At 33.4% G+C, this 17,989-nt stretch overlaps 1 protein-coding gene across 3 annotated transcripts; it reads left to right on the top strand.

Moving 5' to 3' along the window:
* The first annotated feature begins 3,333 nt into the window (after nucleotides 1-3,333).
* LOC110614426 (AMP deaminase) lies at nucleotides 3,334-17,475 on the top strand. 3 transcript variants are annotated; one of them, XR_006350654.1, is made up of 20 exons: nucleotides 3,336-3,978; nucleotides 4,827-5,020; nucleotides 5,360-5,561; nucleotides 7,111-7,286; nucleotides 7,452-7,503; nucleotides 8,667-8,794; nucleotides 8,878-9,057; nucleotides 9,187-9,254; nucleotides 9,339-9,481; nucleotides 10,467-10,528; nucleotides 11,095-11,208; nucleotides 12,088-12,228; nucleotides 13,668-13,820; nucleotides 14,381-14,434; nucleotides 14,522-14,632; nucleotides 15,541-15,714; nucleotides 15,796-15,876; nucleotides 16,137-16,235; nucleotides 16,637-16,917; nucleotides 17,385-17,475. XR_006350654.1 is itself a non-coding variant. In XM_021755954.2 (19 exons), the coding sequence occupies exons 1-19, from the start codon at nucleotides 3,504-3,506 to the stop codon at nucleotides 16,703-16,705; spliced, it is 2,676 nt and encodes an 891-aa protein (XP_021611646.1). In that variant the 5' UTR covers nucleotides 3,336-3,503; the 3' UTR covers nucleotides 16,706-17,041. The 3 variants fall into 3 exon arrangements, 1 of the variants encoding a protein (XP_021611646.1); XM_021755954.2 differs by lacking the exon at nucleotides 17,385-17,475 and having other exon boundaries at nucleotides 16,637-17,041; XR_002487785.2 differs by lacking the exons at nucleotides 16,637-16,917; nucleotides 17,385-17,475 and having other exon boundaries at nucleotides 3,334-3,978; nucleotides 14,349-14,434; nucleotides 16,137-16,215.
* Nucleotides 17,476-17,989: the final 514 nt, after the last annotated feature.

Below are 17,989 nucleotides of genomic sequence, written 5' to 3'. Positions count from 1 at the left end.
CAGACAGGTACGCCCATATGTATAATTCTGCGTGACAAAGACATGTGACACTGTAGTAAGCTGGTAGTTATGCATTACTAGAGAATAAGGGAAAAAAGAATAAAATAATAGAATGTGATCCCTCCAAATTAAATTTTTCTATATGCACTGAAACCTTATTTTTATTGATCCGAGAACATCAAATATATTTTTTAAATAGTTAAATCAGTATGTTTTGTTAGAAATACAGACATGATTTTATTATAATAATATTTTGAATGTATACAAATTCTTTTAATAAAGTCAAGATTCTTGACCATAGTTTGTTGTTTTTATCATCTAGTTTTTAACTTGTGTTAATAATTGAAGTGGAAAATAAGGCAAAAGTATTAGCTAACAGCTAGAATTTAAAAAGGTCGCTGTTTTACTTGCAGAGATCCTAAGTAAACAAATTTGAAACGTCATCATCTTCCTAATAACAGTTAAGTGTTCAAATTTATTTGCTTCTTGTTTTCTGCTTTTAACTTTGTAAACAACACTTAATGAAAAGTACTTGGCCTAAAATCACAGCCATACAACACAAAAATTACTAACAGGGTGTTTTTTTCTTTTTTGCAAACCTTTCATTGTGAACTTTTTTCAATTAAATAATAAATATTATCTATTTCCAAAAACACAATAGCTTGGATATTTTGGTTGTATAGCCAACAAATATTAGATGTAGTATGAAATCTCATTATACTTTAAATATATCCCATTGCATAGCGAAACCTCTATAAATTTTAATACTAATGAACTGAAATTAAGGTTTCAAAAAAGGTAGAGTTTAGATATATGAGTAAGTTTTGTCTGAATGAGCCATACACCTCTCTTTTATTTATCTTTTTCTTATCCTCTAGTGATGTATAATCGTTATTTTATTACAGTACAATCTGTCGCTATCACACAGAACCGTATATATGGGCGTATCTACCTGCTCGTCAGGCGACAATTTAATTCCCTTCCTACGCTTGTGCTGATAGGTTCGCAGCATAACTCAGGTTACTCTCTTGCTGACGTCAGATGCGTTAGGTTCCATCTGATGAGTCCGGACTCAAATTCAGCCCGACCTGCTTCAACCGCAGATTGAGTTGTCCGCTAATGGATCAGTTTGGGTAGTGGTCTCTGATGGGTTTTGAACCTGACTCTCCTTCTAGGGCTCGATCTCGCCCTAGATGCTAGTGGCTCAACGGTCATTAGATTCAATTAACTTTTTATAATATATAAATATGAGCATTCAGTTAATTTGGTTTAAAATTGAATCGAACTAAATAAATTAAAATTTTAAATTTAAATATTTATAAAAATTGAATTGAATTGAATTATAGGAGAAATTGATCTAAATTGAATCGATTTGATTTAATTTAATTTGCTCGGTTGAATATTAACGAAATTTTCAATTTTTATCCTTTACTTTAAATATTTAATAATTCAATTGAAATATTTTAATTTTAGTTAGAGTCTAATTTTTGCAATTAATTAATTAATTTAATTTTATTGATTTTTTTAATTAAATTTAAATCACTCAAATAAATAAATTTAAAAATTAAAATTAAATCAAATTAAAAAAAATATAAAATCAATCTTGAATTTTTAAATTTATTTGATTCCATGATTGTTTTAATTTAATTAAATACTGCTACCTAAAAAGCTGATAGAGTATATAATAATTAAGAAAAAAACTGTGTTTGACTTGAAGTTTGATTGATGAATCAAAAGTGATGAATGAGTTAGAAAACCATAATAAACCCAATTCAAGATAATCATCGTTAAGAAGCATAACGTGGTTGGAATTTCAATTTGAAAGCAAAGTGGTCCACTACTACTCAATATAATATAGATTTATTCTCTCACCGGCCTTCTGAGTTACTTAGGTTGTCTTTACACTCTTTACGAGTGTCGACTCATCACTTGTCTGATTGTATCAAAAGATTCTTTTCAGATATCTTGCATTAATTTTAATTCCACTTTTTGCCCTGTAACATCCTCCACCGCCACCAGTCACCACCGCCACCACAACCAAAGGCAAAATGGCTGGCAGTGACAGCTGCTTAACCCAGTACTGCAGGCCACATTTTTCTACGTCGTCTTGGATTATATACCGTTTAATGTTTGAATTTTCCATGATGACAGTGTGCTTCACTGTGGATTACTGAGAGCATTTTACAAAAAAAAGTAATGAAATAAAATATGAATAATGAATAATAAATTTAAAATATTACTTTTTATATATTATAGTGTATTAAAATTAAAATATCTAATAGCCGCATGCTTTGGCAAGGGAAATTTCTAATTTAATTTGAAAATTTGTTTAAATTATATTTTAACTGACGAAACCATCTACTACCCAAAACTTTATGCAAATGTTAGACTTTCGGCTCTTAAATATTTACACTCTATTTGTTTTATGAAAATATTTTTGAACACTCAACAAAATTAATTAATAAAAAATATTTTTCTGATTTAGAAAAATTAAATTATTTAAAGAGAATAATTTTATTTAAAAAAGTTATTTTTTATTTATTGAGAATTTTATTAAAATTTTAATATATAAATTTATAAATATGTTTTATTTTTTAAATTAAAATTAAATAATAAAAAATAAATTATTTTATTGAAAAATATTTATAAAAAATATTCTTTAAAAAATAGTATTTATAAAAAATATTTTAAAATATAAGTTATTTTTCATAAATACACAGTCTTAATTTTTTTTTACTACACATATTTAATAGACTTGATTGCTTGAATATTGATTCTATTGCTAAAATCTTAATTTTGAAATTTCAATGAATTTTATAGAATATAATACTGCTATAAAAATAATTATATACAGATACATATTTAATTGTAGTTTTTTTTTATCATATTTTTTTAATATTTAAAATCTTTGAAAGGACAAAAAATAATAAAAAAAGCTGGTGGGCTCAATTTCAAAATTTTGAAATCGAGCAATATATTTCTTATATTTCTTGATCAACTAAGTAAAATAAGCAATATCATAAGGTAATTAACTATAAACATGCATGATGACAGAAATGAAATTCATCGTTATAATCTTTTAATTTTACTTTTAATTAAAATTTGATTTTTGTGGATTTAAAAGATAATAATTATAATAAGATTTTATCCTGTCATTTATAATTTTGATTTAGGATTAACGAATGCGTTGTTTTCTTCATTTCGGTCCTCTCAATTGAGCGGGCTTGGGTTTAAACATTCTCGAAGGTGGGCCAAGCCCAAGTCCAACTTGTAACCATCTATGTACAGGTGTGCTCTATGTAGGTCCCACCAGCTTTGGAATTGAGAAACCTCTCCCCCCTTACTGTCCAACACCCTCCCCCAAACAAAACCCCTCTTCTTTCTTCACTACAACCAATTCTCATCTACATCCTCATCTCATCGGGTCATCGCCGGACATAAGAGAAGAGACAGTGAGGTTGCGTTTTCATCGAAATCAGCTGTAAACGGCGTTTCCGATATTCATGGATTCGTCGTCGTCGTCCCTGCATCTAGCCATGGCGGCTCTAGTTGGAGCTTCATTGATGGCAATTTCCGCTTTTTACGTTCACAAGCGCACTGTTGACCAAGTACTCGATCGTCTCATTGAACTACGCTTTGGTTCACCTAGAAGTTCCAAAATGAAATCAGTTGTCACTGACGAAGAGAATTCCGGAGAGGAGGAAAACGTGGACGGTGAAGCGTACGTGTGGGATGGAGAAGTGGCTATGAAGAGAAAAATGCGGAGTCGGAGTGCATCGAGGTCGTTGGACGATAAAAGTGTGCTTCGCAGTGATAGGGTGTCGAGTTCGATGCCCAATGCGACATTGAGCAATGATTGGTTTGATGAGGATGTTAAGTTTGGTCAGCAGTCATCGAGGTTTAGTGCTCAGGGTCAGGGAGAGAGGCTTAATTTCGTTCCCTTGGGGCTGGCGCCTCTGCGAATGTCTACAAGAGATGGTAAGTTTGAAAAAACTTCAGCGTACTGTCTACTTTTATTGGAATTCCGGTCAAAGTAAGTTCACCTGATTATTGCTTGTAAACTGTAATAACTTGAAATGGTCAATCGTTATTTTGCTCCTGAATAGCTGTATCCTGTGAAAGAAAACGTAAAGTTTTAAAATGAAAATAGGAAGTGCACCGCAGGCATAGTGTTGTATTGTAAAAGCCAAAAAAGAAAGCTACCATGGGGAAAAAACAAATTCATGGGTTGGGTTTAATATCCTTAATGCTGGGTTTTGACTTGCAGTGTAGTTAGCTGAGCTCGCAGCTTTGTGCGTTATTTATGGGTGTATGTTTCTTAACAATGGACCTATTTGGTTACAGTATATTCTAGCACCTCAAGAATATTCAATGTTCCTGGCAAATATTTATGTTTAAAAGTTGGTAAATATGTCTTGATATTTGTGGTTAGTATCTTGTATTCCAAATTTTCTCTTGGTACTTCTAGAATTCTTAAAGGGATGGGGGTGCCAACCCTGACATCCTGCACTCTGAAGCAGTTGATTTCAACTGGAAGTGCTAGTAAAAGATTTTAATTTTTCATGAAATAGTTTTGTTCTTGGACATTTTATGAACTTCAATCCAATAGTGGAGCCATGTTAGGAACTGAATAATGGATTCCACTTGTTTCCTGGCTACATGTTGATATGCTGAGTATTGCTTTCTCTTTACTGAACTGAAAGCATAAGGAAACGGTCCAGTTTGCTTTCAGGGTTTACTAAGACAAATCAGGAAAATTGGCATTTCTGCATTTTCTCTGAGATGTTAATGCCACATTAATTTTGTTTGCTTTCTGCTTTTTGTAGGAGAAAATAAATCTGTCAACTACTCCACTTCTGTTACAAGGATGGCATCTATTGGCAGGCTAAATACTCCAAGATCCCCTGGAGGTAATGCCTTTGGAAGTGAATGGGACTCTGATGAGGAAGGAACAGAATATAATGAAGATGAAAATATTTTCGTCAACGAAAACTTGGACACTTCTGCTGATCATATAAATGTAACCAGCTTTCTATATACTTTATTTGCTTCTAATTGGTGTATTACTGTTGACATCCATTCTATCCAATATATGATGCAATTTCTTGCTAGTTTGGATATGTATGCTTTTGGCTATAAATGGTTATGCTCTATTTCTTATGTTACGCACTTGGAAAGAAGATAATTTACTAGTCTAGTATGCACACTTTTTCTAGGCAGTGACATAGTTGACTGCAGTTTAATTGTAAATGTCACGTTCTTTGCTTTACCAGTTTGGTAAAAGTTATGTTACTTTGTTGTATGACTGAATTGAAGCATTTAAAACAAATCTGAGATATCGTTGCTAATGAGTTTGCAGGAGGTTGATTCAAAAGTCCAAAGTTCATCTCTGCCATTTTTAGGTGGTACTACAAACGTTATTAACGATCAGAATCTGCAAGAACCTATAGCTGAAGTAAAAGTCGGTGTTGATATGCTTAGCAGAAACGTAGATATAGCTTTAGCGCGCCAAGTGGGGAATGAAGCCAACACAATTGGACCTTCAAGGAGTACAATGCATGGTAAAATTTATTTGCCGCCTTTTAGATCTTTGTATTTCTTTCATAAATTTTGTTGTTTGTATTGTAGCCTCATCTCAAAAAAGGTGCTAACTTTAGTGCTTTGCACATTTACAACATGGACTTTTTTTTTTCCAATAAAATGCACTAATTAATTGAAATTAAACAATCAAAGCATATGACTGGTTGGGGATATTGCAACTTGAAAGCTTGATGATGTGGAAGTAACATGTGGGATAGAGAAAAATACAGAACACGCAATTTTCACCTGTGGTGCTCCTAAAACAAAAGGGGTTGATGTAAGCCATTTAAATTTTCATCTGCACAAAAACAGGTACTCCTAATCCACTGTGAGCTTGGAAGGAACAGAGCAATCACAATAGTTATCCTAAATATAAACTAGATTTCATGAGATTAACTTCCACCAAGGATTACACCATAATTAAACTTTAAACAACAGTTAATAATTACCCCCCCCCCCCCCCAAAAAAAAAAAAATAAAAAAAGCAAAAGTAAACAAAATAAAACCTAAACAAAAAAAAAATCAAAATATCATTTGTTATTCGAAAAGTGGAAAGGATGAAAATGCCACAAATTTAAATGGGTGCTTTGAGCTCCAAGTTTCGAGAAAATCTCTCTAGACATGACATATGTAGCTGCTGGATATAGGGATGCAAATCTGTTGCGCCTGGATGGGGAACCTTTCCCACCTTGGATATGAGGGGCGAAGACAGGATTAAGCCTCTCCACATTGATCCTTGCCTTGACTTTTGTGTTAATATACATAACATTTTATATTATTATTTTAAGTTAAATGTAATAAAGTGTAATTTTATATTTAATATAAAAAATATTTTATATAAAGCGGATTCTTGAAATAGATCCGGGTTCACCATTTTAAATGGTATGTATTATGTATGGCTGCCCAGAAAGAAGTATAATCGGCATTAGGGTTGGAAAATATTTTACATATAAATTTTTTTTTTGTATTAACTAAATAATATATAAAATTTAATATAAATATGTATACTATTTTATGATAATATATAAAATATATATTTAAATTATTTTTGAATAAAGAAATTAAACAGGGAACCTGTCCCTGCCTTTCTCTGCCCCTGGTTATTCTTTGTCTCCCCAATACCTAGCAGGGTTGGGAACAGGGATGACAGATCCTGGCTCCATCACATCATCAAGCTTCCAAGCTGCAATGACCTCTACCAGTCATATGCTTTAATTGTTTATCTTTTATTAAAAATAAATCATGCTAAAATTATGAAAATGCTAGAAGTTGGTGCCTTTTTTGACATTAAGCCTTGTTTTATTTGTTGACTTCTGTATTGGCACTATGCTGCTTGATGCAATCTTTCCCATTCCCCCATAATCTATGCCAATGTTGTTGAAATTGTCAAATAGTTGAGATTATCAATCCAAGCATAAGTGAGTACTTAGTTTGCAGAACGAGTTTTTTTGAGATTTGGTTAGAATGTGGGATTTAGATTGTTGACACATGTTCCTTTTTTTTTTTTTTGTCAAAAACAATTTAATCTAGAGGCGGCAAATATTGAAGAGGAAGAAGTGCGGAAGATGATCCGTGAATGCTTGGATTTGCGGAATAGGTATGTTTACAGGGAAGGGGTTGCTCCGTGGAAGCTAGATGTAGGTGAACTTGGTACACCACGGTTGAAATCAGATCCTTTTCACTTTGAACCTGTCCCTGCTACTACAGTATGTTATTTTCTCCTTATCAATGTCAAGTTCTCTGCAATAAGTTTTGTTGCACAATAACTTATTGTTCCTTTTAATCCATACAGTCAAGTGAAGCCATTCATTAATCCATTATGCTTGTCTAATTTATATATATATATTTTTAAAAACAAAATTATTATGCAGCACCACTTTAGGATGGAAGATGGAGTTGTACATGTTTATGCCAGTGAACAAGGTAAGGAATTGCATTAAATTTTAGTAGTTCAGTTGAAACTTGTTAGTTGCTACACTAAAGATTATAGCTATTTGGCGTGGTTTCACTTCTTTCAAAAGTTGGTTTGTCAACTGACAACCTATCCGATAGATCCAATCTAGCCATCAAACAGAATTTTGATATCACTGGATTCAATTACTTAGCAGTGGTCAATCCTTTTTCTATTCTTGTAAAATGAATTGCAAGGTTCAGAGATGATTTAGTGAATCTCTTCGCTAAATGAATTTTCATGTCAATGATGTATTATTTGATCCATGCATTTGCATTTAGAAGTTAGAACCTCTGATACTTCATTTTACCCTCAAGTATTATGTTGGTTAAGGATACTCAAGCATGGTGATGGGCTTGCCATTTTTGACACATCAGATTTGGGAAGAAAATCTATGAAATTTGGGAAACAGGTGAGTCCAAAACATGGATTCATAACCATATCTGACATTGTACAAGAGAGTGCAGGAAATATAGCTTTTAAATGTCTAAATTTGAAATCCGTGTTGGGATTTCTATTATATTCAATGGTAGACTAAACAAAAACAACTAAACTCTTTCATTGCTAGGTTGTGAACAATCAAAACTTTGTTCTAAACTGATCTGGGACAATGTGATACCTTTCTATGTTCATTGGTCCTTCATAAATGATAAAGGTGTGAACCATGTTAAATTGCACAATCACGTCCTCATGGCTTTATTTTGGAAATGCTCCCGTGAGATGATCTTTAAATTGGCCTACTGCATTGGTCCATTAGAATTAGTTGGTGCGGTTTCTCTTTTCTAAATTTGATACCTAGTAAAATTCTTTTAGGCCTACATAGGGTAAATAGAGGATGTAGCTTTCATTGCCAATGCCAACTCAAGCATCAGCAGGAATGAACTGTAGAAACACAAATTTTTATGTAGATTATAATCATGGGGAAGACTTGACTCTTGAGGTTTATTATAGGTGGATGGAAATGATGCTATAAAGAATTAGGATAATTTCTCAGCTGCATATTAAAAATCAGAAAATGTTGTGATAATTTGCTGTGCAAGTTATTCTTATATGATTTGAATGGTCACTTGCTTTCAAAAATCCGTCTACTTTTTAATCATGTGAGTAATAAAGGTTTTTCTGATTTTTAATTCAGATACTGTAGATCTTTTCCCTGTTGCTAATGCAACAACGTTTTTTACTGATATGCACCACATTTTAAGAATCATATCTATTGGAAATGTTCGCACTGCTTGCCATCACAGACTAAGATTTCTTGAGGAGGTAGTTTTTTTCCCTTCTTTAGCTTGGACTGATGTTTTAATTACTTGGGCATCTTCTTGTAACTTATGTCTGAATGTATACAGAAATTCCGCCTTCATCTGTTAGTAAATGCAGATAGGGAGTCCTTGGCTCAGAAGGGTGCTCCCCATCGTGATTTCTATAATATCAGAAAAGTTGATACACATGTGCATCATTCTGCTTGCATGAACCAGAAGCATCTCCTGCGATTCATTAAGTCAAAGCTAAGAAAGGAACCCGATGAGGTGAATTTTGATACTCACGAATCTTTGCATGTCAGCCAAATTTTAGTTTAGTCAGAAGCTTTAGTTATTTTTCAATGCTGTTAATACATTAACACTCTTTTCCATGATTACCATTAACATTGTCTGCAGGTTGTTATATTTAGAGATGGAAAATATATGACACTAAAAGAAGTTTTTGAGAGTTTGGACTTAACTGGGTATGGATTATTATTGTTCTATCAATTCTTTCCTCGCAACAATTGTTCTATTGATTTCCTAACTTTTTGAGCATTGAATGTCAGGTATGATTTGAATGTTGATTTGTTGGATGTCCATGCTGATAAAAGCACGTTTCATCGATTTGATAAATTTAATCTTAAATACAATCCTTGTGGACAAAGCAGACTCCGGGAGATTTTTCTAAAGCAGGATAATCTAATTCAAGGTTATTAATTAATTGCCTGCATAATTTATGATGGGTTGATACTTGTTATCTTACACTTTCTTTCTACCAAAATGCTGTAAAAACATTTTATTAAGAAATTGTTTCCTTAGAAGATGCATTATTTTTCATTCTTGGTTTGTAAAATCCTAATGCTAAAATAATTAGGAAATATGTATTAGTGTTACTGAATACTGCATTTGAAAATTAATCTTCTTTCAGTGAGAAAAACTGTGATAGTAGTTGAACTAATAATGTCTTCAAATTTGCTAGATTCTGAACTGGAATGAATGGGCTATGTCTTTATACTTGCTATTAGTTAATAATAACAAAATCAACTATGGTCTTTATATGGAAAAGTAATAGGCTCCAACTTAAGTGTAGCCTTTACATTTAGAGTAGAATATGAGAGAGTTTTACTAAAAGAAGGGGTAGATAAATTTTTGTGGTTAGTTTTTCAAAAAAAAAAAAAAAATTGTGGTGTTGGGCAATTGTATGTGGTGACCGAGAGCCAACCATACTTGTAGGTGGTCTCTCGAGTCTTGACTAGTGGATATAAGTTGATGTCTTTTTCTTACAGGTTCTTTTCCTTTTCATGACTTCCTACTTTACAGACAGGAATTACTTTCCTTGCTTTTTCCCTTTGATAAGTAAAACATCTGCAGTTGACCAAATCTTTTACATCTCCCAAACTGCAAATAATGTATTTAGTATTTCTCACGAAAATCATGATGGAAGCATTAAGTCCAAAGAAGTTTGGTAGAAATATTATTTATGCCCTTATCTCGGTTTTTACTTGTCTTTTTCTTTTTAAACCTCTGGAACTTGCATACACATATCAAATATATCTTCAACTAACAGAACTTCTGTTTTTTTTTTTTTTTTTTTCATTTGTATTTGATGCAATCTCAAAAGTGAATAAATGTATACTATCAGATTATATTAGGTGAAAGAAAAAAAGGAGTAACTTTTTAGTTAATCATTGCAGGACGTTTCTTGGCAGAAGTAACAAAAGAAGTTCTATCAGATCTTGAAGCAAGCAAATACCAGGTTTCATTTACACACTAGAGACAAATGGTTGAAACTTTTAGTGTTACTGATTCTTATTCTTTAAGTCATCCTGTTTCTTCCAATCTTTTTGTGGACAAGATTGTTGGTTTTTCAAAGAAGCCCTGCTGTTTAAATACGTCTATGAGCGCTTTATGGACATTGTTTTGGAAGAACAGGATATTGTTTTTTCTTCCTCTCTTTTTATCAAGAGCACTTGAATGCAGCAGAAAATGATTTTAAGAATATGAAGAACAGCATAAAGTTGCAAACACCTTTGGACTTGCTTATATTTTCTTGCGGGTTCTCTTTAGCACAATGCTGGTCAATAATCTCCATTAAATTAGTACTCCTTCAGATGATAATCTATATTTATATAGTTGATTCTAATTCCAAAAGTGGGATAAGTGTTATCGTTTTTCCTTGGTTTTGTCAACCTTGTGCTGCTACTGCATGCAATACAGCCTAATTTATATCTCGATTTTAGCAGTTTTATGTCAAATACAACTTGAGTGTACAATAACTTAATGTGTAACTTTTTGTGGAATTTCTCCTGCTACAAATTTCAGATGGCTGAGTACAGGGTTTCTATTTATGGAAGGAAACAAAGTGAATGGGACCAGCTAGCAAGTTGGTTTGTAAACAATGCAATTTATAGTGAGAATGCTGTTTGGTTAATCCAGGTAATTCACAACGCCAACGACTTTCTTCTGTTTGCTGCATTTTTATGTATATAATTGTCCATTCATTGATCAGAGTGGCATGCCTGAAATCTGTTGTAATATGATGTGGGCCATTGAGGCCCTTCCAGTTGGTTAGAGAAGGGAGGCTTTATTTACAATTCCTTGACTAGAATTGGACACATTGTATAATAGCAGCACAAAGAAACTCTTTGCATATTCATGCTTAAAATTTGTTGATAAATAGTTCAATCACCCTTCCTCTCCCCTCCCCATCTATCTCTTCTTCCTTTGTTTCCCAAAGGTCATTTCTTTCTGCTAGTTTTGATTGTGTTTATTGATATATCTGCCAGGCAGTGCTTCTAAGGATTGTATTGATGCAAGGATTGCTGCACAAAATCTGTATAGAATGTTAGGATTTTTTTTAAAGCCTTTCTTTTATCCATGTACAGTTGTAGTATAGTATCTAATGGTCCTTGAATAGCTTTGACATGTAAAAATCAATTGGTTTTATGAGTTATGCAAAAAGGATAAAGAGTTGAAAATTATTTGCTATTTTATTTTACTCAAACCTTAAATTTTGAGGGATTCTTTAAACATGTAACATGTTTGTCTTTTGCATTGCTTAAAAGATGAAAAAGCATAATCTTTAGTCTTACTGCCATTTGTATTAACTTTTGATGCATTTTAAGACAACAATTGATTAGTGCTAGAAAAAAAAGCAACAAAAATGAATTTTCTCTGTATCAATATTTTAATGAAATATTGTTGTTTCTAGCAACCTTTTTTTGTTGGTGTTGTCCGCCTATGAAAGTTTCTTTTTCTTTTGCTGGTTTAATTTCAGTTGTTATATTCTTTTTGCTTTTCTTTTTAAATGTACAGCTACCACGGCTCTACAATGTCTACAAGCAAATGGGAACAGTTAAATGTTTTCAGAATATTATTGAGAATGTTTTCATTCCACTGTTTGAAGTCACAGTAGATCCGAGCACTCATCCTCAACTACATGTGTTTCTAATGCAGGTAAATTTTATGTATTTATTGGAAATTGATACTTGACAGTTCCATAGATTGTAGTTGATATGGTTGGCAAATTTTTGTCTCTTTCATGTGTAGTTCAATGAAATGGGCTCTTTTGATCCTTGATGTGTAATTTATACATATTACAACTATTCCATGTCAGGTTCACAGATAGACGGAGACATGAAAATCAACTTATTTGTGGGGAAAAGGCCTTTGTCTTAATTAGAGTTGATCATTTGGTTGGTTCAGAATCGAATTGAAGTAACCAGAAAACAAAGCTCTCAAATTATGGAAATTAATCCAAACTGTTTTGTAATTGTAGACATAAATGAACTTAATCAAATTGAAAGCTTTTAGTTCAGTTCGGTTCAATTTTTTGATTTAGCATTGCAATAAGGCTTTCTATGATGCAAAATCAGAATGCTTTTAACATGTTTCAAATTAAACGTTGGCTCACAACTCTTTATTTTAAACACACTAAAGTTATTGATTTAATAATTGCACAAATTAAATTATTGAAGCTCCATTACTAGCTTCATGATGAAATACAAATGCATTGGAGAGGAAACAGCAGATAAATGCAAACAGGGGAAATACTTGAAATTTGAAGAAGAAAATTGTTCAATAGGTTTAACAATTCATAAGCAAACAATGAAATGCATACCAAAACCAATAATTTTGTAAGGAAATATAGTATTTTCTGAGAAAATTAAAAGGAAAAAGAAAAAGATATTACATTAGAATAATAGATTCTAGCACGATTTACAGCTTAAAGAAAGAAAGGATCAAGGGCGGTGCTGATTATGGCTGCTATTTGCTTGACAAAGGGAGATGTAGGAGGTTGCAACTTTGTCTGGCCGTTTGAGTGAGGCCATATATTGTGATGGCAGAGAGAGCCAGAGTTGGGTCCACGCAAGTGATGGAGGGTAGAGCGAGGGAGCCAGAGGTATAGTGTTGAGACTAGAGAATATGCAAGCTCTTTCTCATTTCAAGGTGGATAGAGGACAGAGGATGTTCGGGTTAAGGTGGACAGTGGACACTAGCAGTGAGAGTCGGGACTTGAGAGGCAAGAGCCTAGAGATGTTATCTGGAGTTTGGAGAGGAGAATGGGAGTTGGGAATTTGGTTTTTGGATTTTACATTTTATACTTGGGTTTGGTCACCATAAAGCATAATCCTTTCAACTTAAAATGACAGTACATAGGTAAGCTGAGAAATATTTGGGTCAGGTCAGTTAATTCATTTTTCTGATCTTAATAACGAATTGGTTGAATTAAAGACCTGAATTGGATAGTTTGGTTTGGTTTTCCCATTTATGACAGATTTCTGCTCAGCCTTAGTCCTAATATAGACATCTGATCTAATATACTGATATATGAGGGAATCAACAAAAAGAACCCTAATTGTGTGTTTGTGTATGTGTGTGTTTTCTTGATTCAGGTTGTGGGGTTGGACATTGTTGATGATGAAAGCAGACCAGAAAGACGTCCAACTAAGCACATGCCAAAACCAGCTGAATGGACCAATGAGTTCAATCCAGCCTACTCTTATTATGCTTACTACTGTTATGCGAATCTATATACTCTTAACAAGGTTTCTATGCATGCCCTTTTCTTTTTGAACTATGTTGTATGTGATTGAGGAGTATGTTCATTATTGAATGTGCCAATGTTGATTTTAGCACAAAATTATAGTGAGTCCCTTAGTGCTGTGTGATTGTTTCTATTTCCAAGTTATAGTGGTGGCTGTTGCGTATTGTGTATGAGTTTAACATGATCATATCCTGAATTCATGGTAATACTAATAATTAATTTAAGTGTTGGAAGTATTGAAACACCCATATTCAAAATTTATTTAATTCTTACAGAATGGAGGATACAATTTTTTTATAAAAATTTTATTTGGATAAGATTTTAAGTAAGATGAATGGATTTCTGTGGAACTCATCTGGATGGTTGATTTGAATGGTACAAAATACATCTGCATTATGCAGTAAATCATTCTGCTGATTTTATTGAATTGCAGTACTGATTTTTTAAGTCATTCATTCTTGTTTTATGGTACCTTTTTCTTCCTTTAGTAAAAAATGAGAAAAAAAGGGACAATTTTATGCTGATACAGGAATCAACTTATATTTCCCCTTTCCCTTCCAGCTTCGCGAATCTAAGGGATTGCCGACCATAAAATTTCGGCCACACTGTGGAGAGGTTTTTGTCTATGTCCATTCTTAATATCTCTTTTAGACTATTAGATTGCTGAGATGCTCATGATACTTGCTACTTGCAATCGTGCAGGCTGGTGATATTGACCATTTAGCTGCTGCGTTTCTTTTATGCCATAATATATCTCATGGGATCAACTTGCGCAAATCTCCTGTTTTGCAATACTTGTACTACCTTTCTCAGGTTTGCTTTACTTGCACTAACATTCACATGTAATTGAAATAAGTCACAATCTTGGGATTTGCAACTACTCTTTGTTATAGTTCTGGGAGTGAACTGTTTCCCAACTTGCATGACCTTATTGCTGTATGTCTACCACATATCCATTATAGGTCACTTGGGGTTGGGGAAATAGAACAATTGCATCTGCAAACTTCATTTTGATGCATTATTATGTTTCCAAGGCCATTGCTTGGTGTTCAGGAAAAATATTTGGGCTGCTTTGACTATTCTTTCTCCTAATCTCCAAGTGTGAATACATGTCCTATGTCAACCAAAGAATAAAAAGACAAGGTAAGAAAGGAAAAGAAAATAATGCATCCTAAGTGCATACAGGCTTTCTAACTCTATGTTTGGTCGGATGTGGAGGGGTGAGCAATTGTGTACCCTAGTTTTAAAAAGAGGTGATTGATAGAGGATAAAAGTTACCCTCTTTACCCCTTAAATCTCAAATTTTCTTACACCATGATTTGGGGTATAAGGAGGAGGTGAGAGTGAATTATTTATTACATTTTATACCCTTCTTTCAGCTCTTTCCAAACATAAAGAAATATGTTGCCTCTTTTTACTTTTACACATGTTAATGTTATATATATTGCCCTTCACCCACCCAATCCCAAAAATGTGCAACTATATAGTGCTGTTTTTTGTGATATTTGTCCAGAATCAGGCCAGATACCAAGATAGACACAAAATTAACGTTTCATGACATAATGGCAGCAAAGTGATGTGAACAAAATCAAATTAAGTGATCATTAGTATAACCTGTGAATTACAAGATATGACTTGCACGGTTGCAGCTGATGTCATTATTTTCTTCATCAGTCTGTTAAATTGTTTATTTATGAGTCAACTTCTCCTCTCATTCTCAGATTGGATTGGCTATGTCACCATTGAGCAACAATTCCCTATTCCTGGATTATCATCGAAACCCGTTTCCAATGTTCTTCCAGCGTGGCCTGAATGTTTCACTCTCAACTGATGATCCTTTGCAAATTCATTTAACAAGGGAACCACTGGTGGAAGAGTATAGCATTGCAGCAAAGGTTTTGTTGTTTTATTTAGTTTTTCTTTAGTATTGTCAGTGTTATAGTGACGTGTGCTATAGAAAATTTATCCTTCTTTAGGTGTGGAAGCTCAGTTCATGTGACCTCTGTGAGATAGCAAGAAATTCTGTTTACCAATCTGGATTCTCCCATGTGGCAAAGGTAGGGATATTTAAGGACACTGAAGACATGCACAAGCATAAATAGTTTACCTTTCCTAATGAATATAATTATCTCATTTGATAAAATACCAAATGGAAAATATTTATTTACAATAGCTTTAATTCATTGGGTTGATCTAATGAGCAAAGCTTACTAATAACATTTTTTTTTGGTTTGGATTGGGGGTTTCAGTGGTGGTTGGGGCGGCAAAATATAGCATCTGCTAACAAGGTTTGCGTTCTTTGTTGTTCCTTCTGCAGTTGCATTGGCTCGGCAGCAAATTTTTATTAAGAGGTCCAGAGGGAAATGATATTCATAAGACAAATGTACCTCATATGAGGATTGCCTTCAGAGATGAGGTAAGTTTTGTGCAACTTATTTTACGAAGCGTGTCCCTTAACCTGTTTGGCATGTTGTACAGGGTTAAAAAACACTTCCAAGAAAAAGCACTTCTTTAGGCTTTGTCTGGCATTTGAGGTTTTGGCCAAAAAAGTGCTTTTTAGAAAAAGGACCATTTTAAATGCTATTAGAAAAGCAATTTGGACAAAAAAACTGTTTGTTATTCTTGATATTTTGTATGACTAAAAAATTTATCAAATTTAATTTTAAATTTTTTTAACACTTTCTTACTATATATTTTAGAAAATGTTTTCCCTCGACGACAGCTATAGAAGTGAATATTAATATTAAACAAACCCTATATCAGTCCTTCATAGTTGATTTCATTATCTATGCTTCATAGTTGGTTTCAATTTTGCAGACATGGAAGGAGGAAATGCAGTATGTCTACTCAGGAAGGGCAGTTTTTCCTGAAGAAGTAGAATTTTAAACAGAGAAGCAACTACAAATTAGACACTGATGCTTACTGAGAATTGCCAACAATTCGTCTGAATTTTTCCAACTTTACCAAATTTATCGGTTCAACACCGCCTGTAATTCATCACTCCACTATAATCACAGGTTGCAAGGAACTAGCACCGATACCATAATTTATAGTAGCTTTGAGGAGAAATTGCGATTTTTACACAGGCAATTGTAAGGGTAAATTTCACCCATTATCTATTTGGGGGTGGTGATGTATTATCTTTCCTGAACTTTAATTTGTAGCATAAAGATCCTTTAATATTAATTAAATAAACATGAAAGCTTTACTAATTTCAAATTATAGCAATCTCCATCTCTCTTCTCTCTCTCTCACTTTCTACTCGTATCCTCCGTCTTTACTTTCCTCTTTATCCACTAATTTTTTGTCCCTTATTTCTGCGATAATAGTTGTCTCTATCATAGTGTTCTCGTTCATTCTCCTTAAGAACTGCGGCTGCTTCCTAAATCCTTGCTTAAAATATCCTTGACAGTATCCATTACTGTAATCTCCTTTTTGCTTGTGGAGTTGTTATTCGTCCTTTTGCTTCATGGTCACTTACCTTTCAATTTGACGATTTATTTTTTACCGTCCCTGGCTTCTATACTCACAATTTTCTCAAGCTCAATCGCCTCCTCTTTCACAGGTGCAGAGGTAGTGAAATTTTGGATCCACCTTCTCCGTTGTTTTCTTGGCATCAGGTAATTCTAAATTTCTAATTGTTTGTTGCTTTTCCAGAAAAAAAAAATGTTGATTTCAATATCTTTGTTCAGTATTCTGGGTTTTAGTAGTGATGTCAAAGGAGGCCTCATGGATTTGTTCACCTTCCCTCCTATTGAAATTTCAAGATGTACTGATTCAATTTAGAGATACTATGATCGCTACTTTCATAACAACCTCCCAATTACTTGAGGGAATTACTTGGAGCCTTGCGTTTGCAGGGTAAATTTTTTAGATTTGATGGAATGAGATGTGAGATGAAAGATTTTGGTTGGTGAGTGTTGGCATGTTTGAGCCAAACAACAACCAGATTGTAGTTTCTGAATCCTGTGATGATGATAGTGCTAAAGAATTGAATTTACCAATTCTGTGTTTCATTTCACAAAGACGCATCGTACTGGATGTGTATTGTGTTGCCTATTTCATCCCTGATTGTGTGACTTCATGAACATATCCAGCACTCTGTACATATCCAGTTTTTTGAGTGAATGAAGTTGAGCTCTATATAGAAACGCGTTTAGCGTCCTCCAT

Source organism: Manihot esculenta, chromosome 5 (assembly GCF_001659605.2).
Source record: "Manihot esculenta cultivar AM560-2 chromosome 5, M.esculenta_v8, whole genome shotgun sequence".
Lineage (NCBI taxonomy): Eukaryota > Viridiplantae > Streptophyta > Magnoliopsida > Malpighiales > Euphorbiaceae > Manihot > Manihot esculenta.
This window is presented reverse-complemented; position numbering and strand designations above follow the sequence as displayed.

What these genes read in the sequence shown, in the direction of transcription:
- LOC110614426 (XM_021755954.2), top strand. Translation starts at nt 3,504, where the DNA reads ATGGATTCGTCGTCGTCGTCCCTGCATCTAGCCATGGCGGCTCTAGTT. An exon ending in TACATGTGTTTCTAATGCAG is followed by an intron (nt 12,229 to 13,667) that starts GTAAATTTTATG and finishes TTCTTGATTCAG; the next exon opens with GTTGTGGGGTTGGACATTGT. An exon ending in ATCTATATACTCTTAACAAG is followed by an intron (nt 13,821 to 14,380) that starts GTTTCTATGCAT and finishes TTTCCCTTCCAG; the next exon opens with CTTCGCGAATCTAAGGGATT.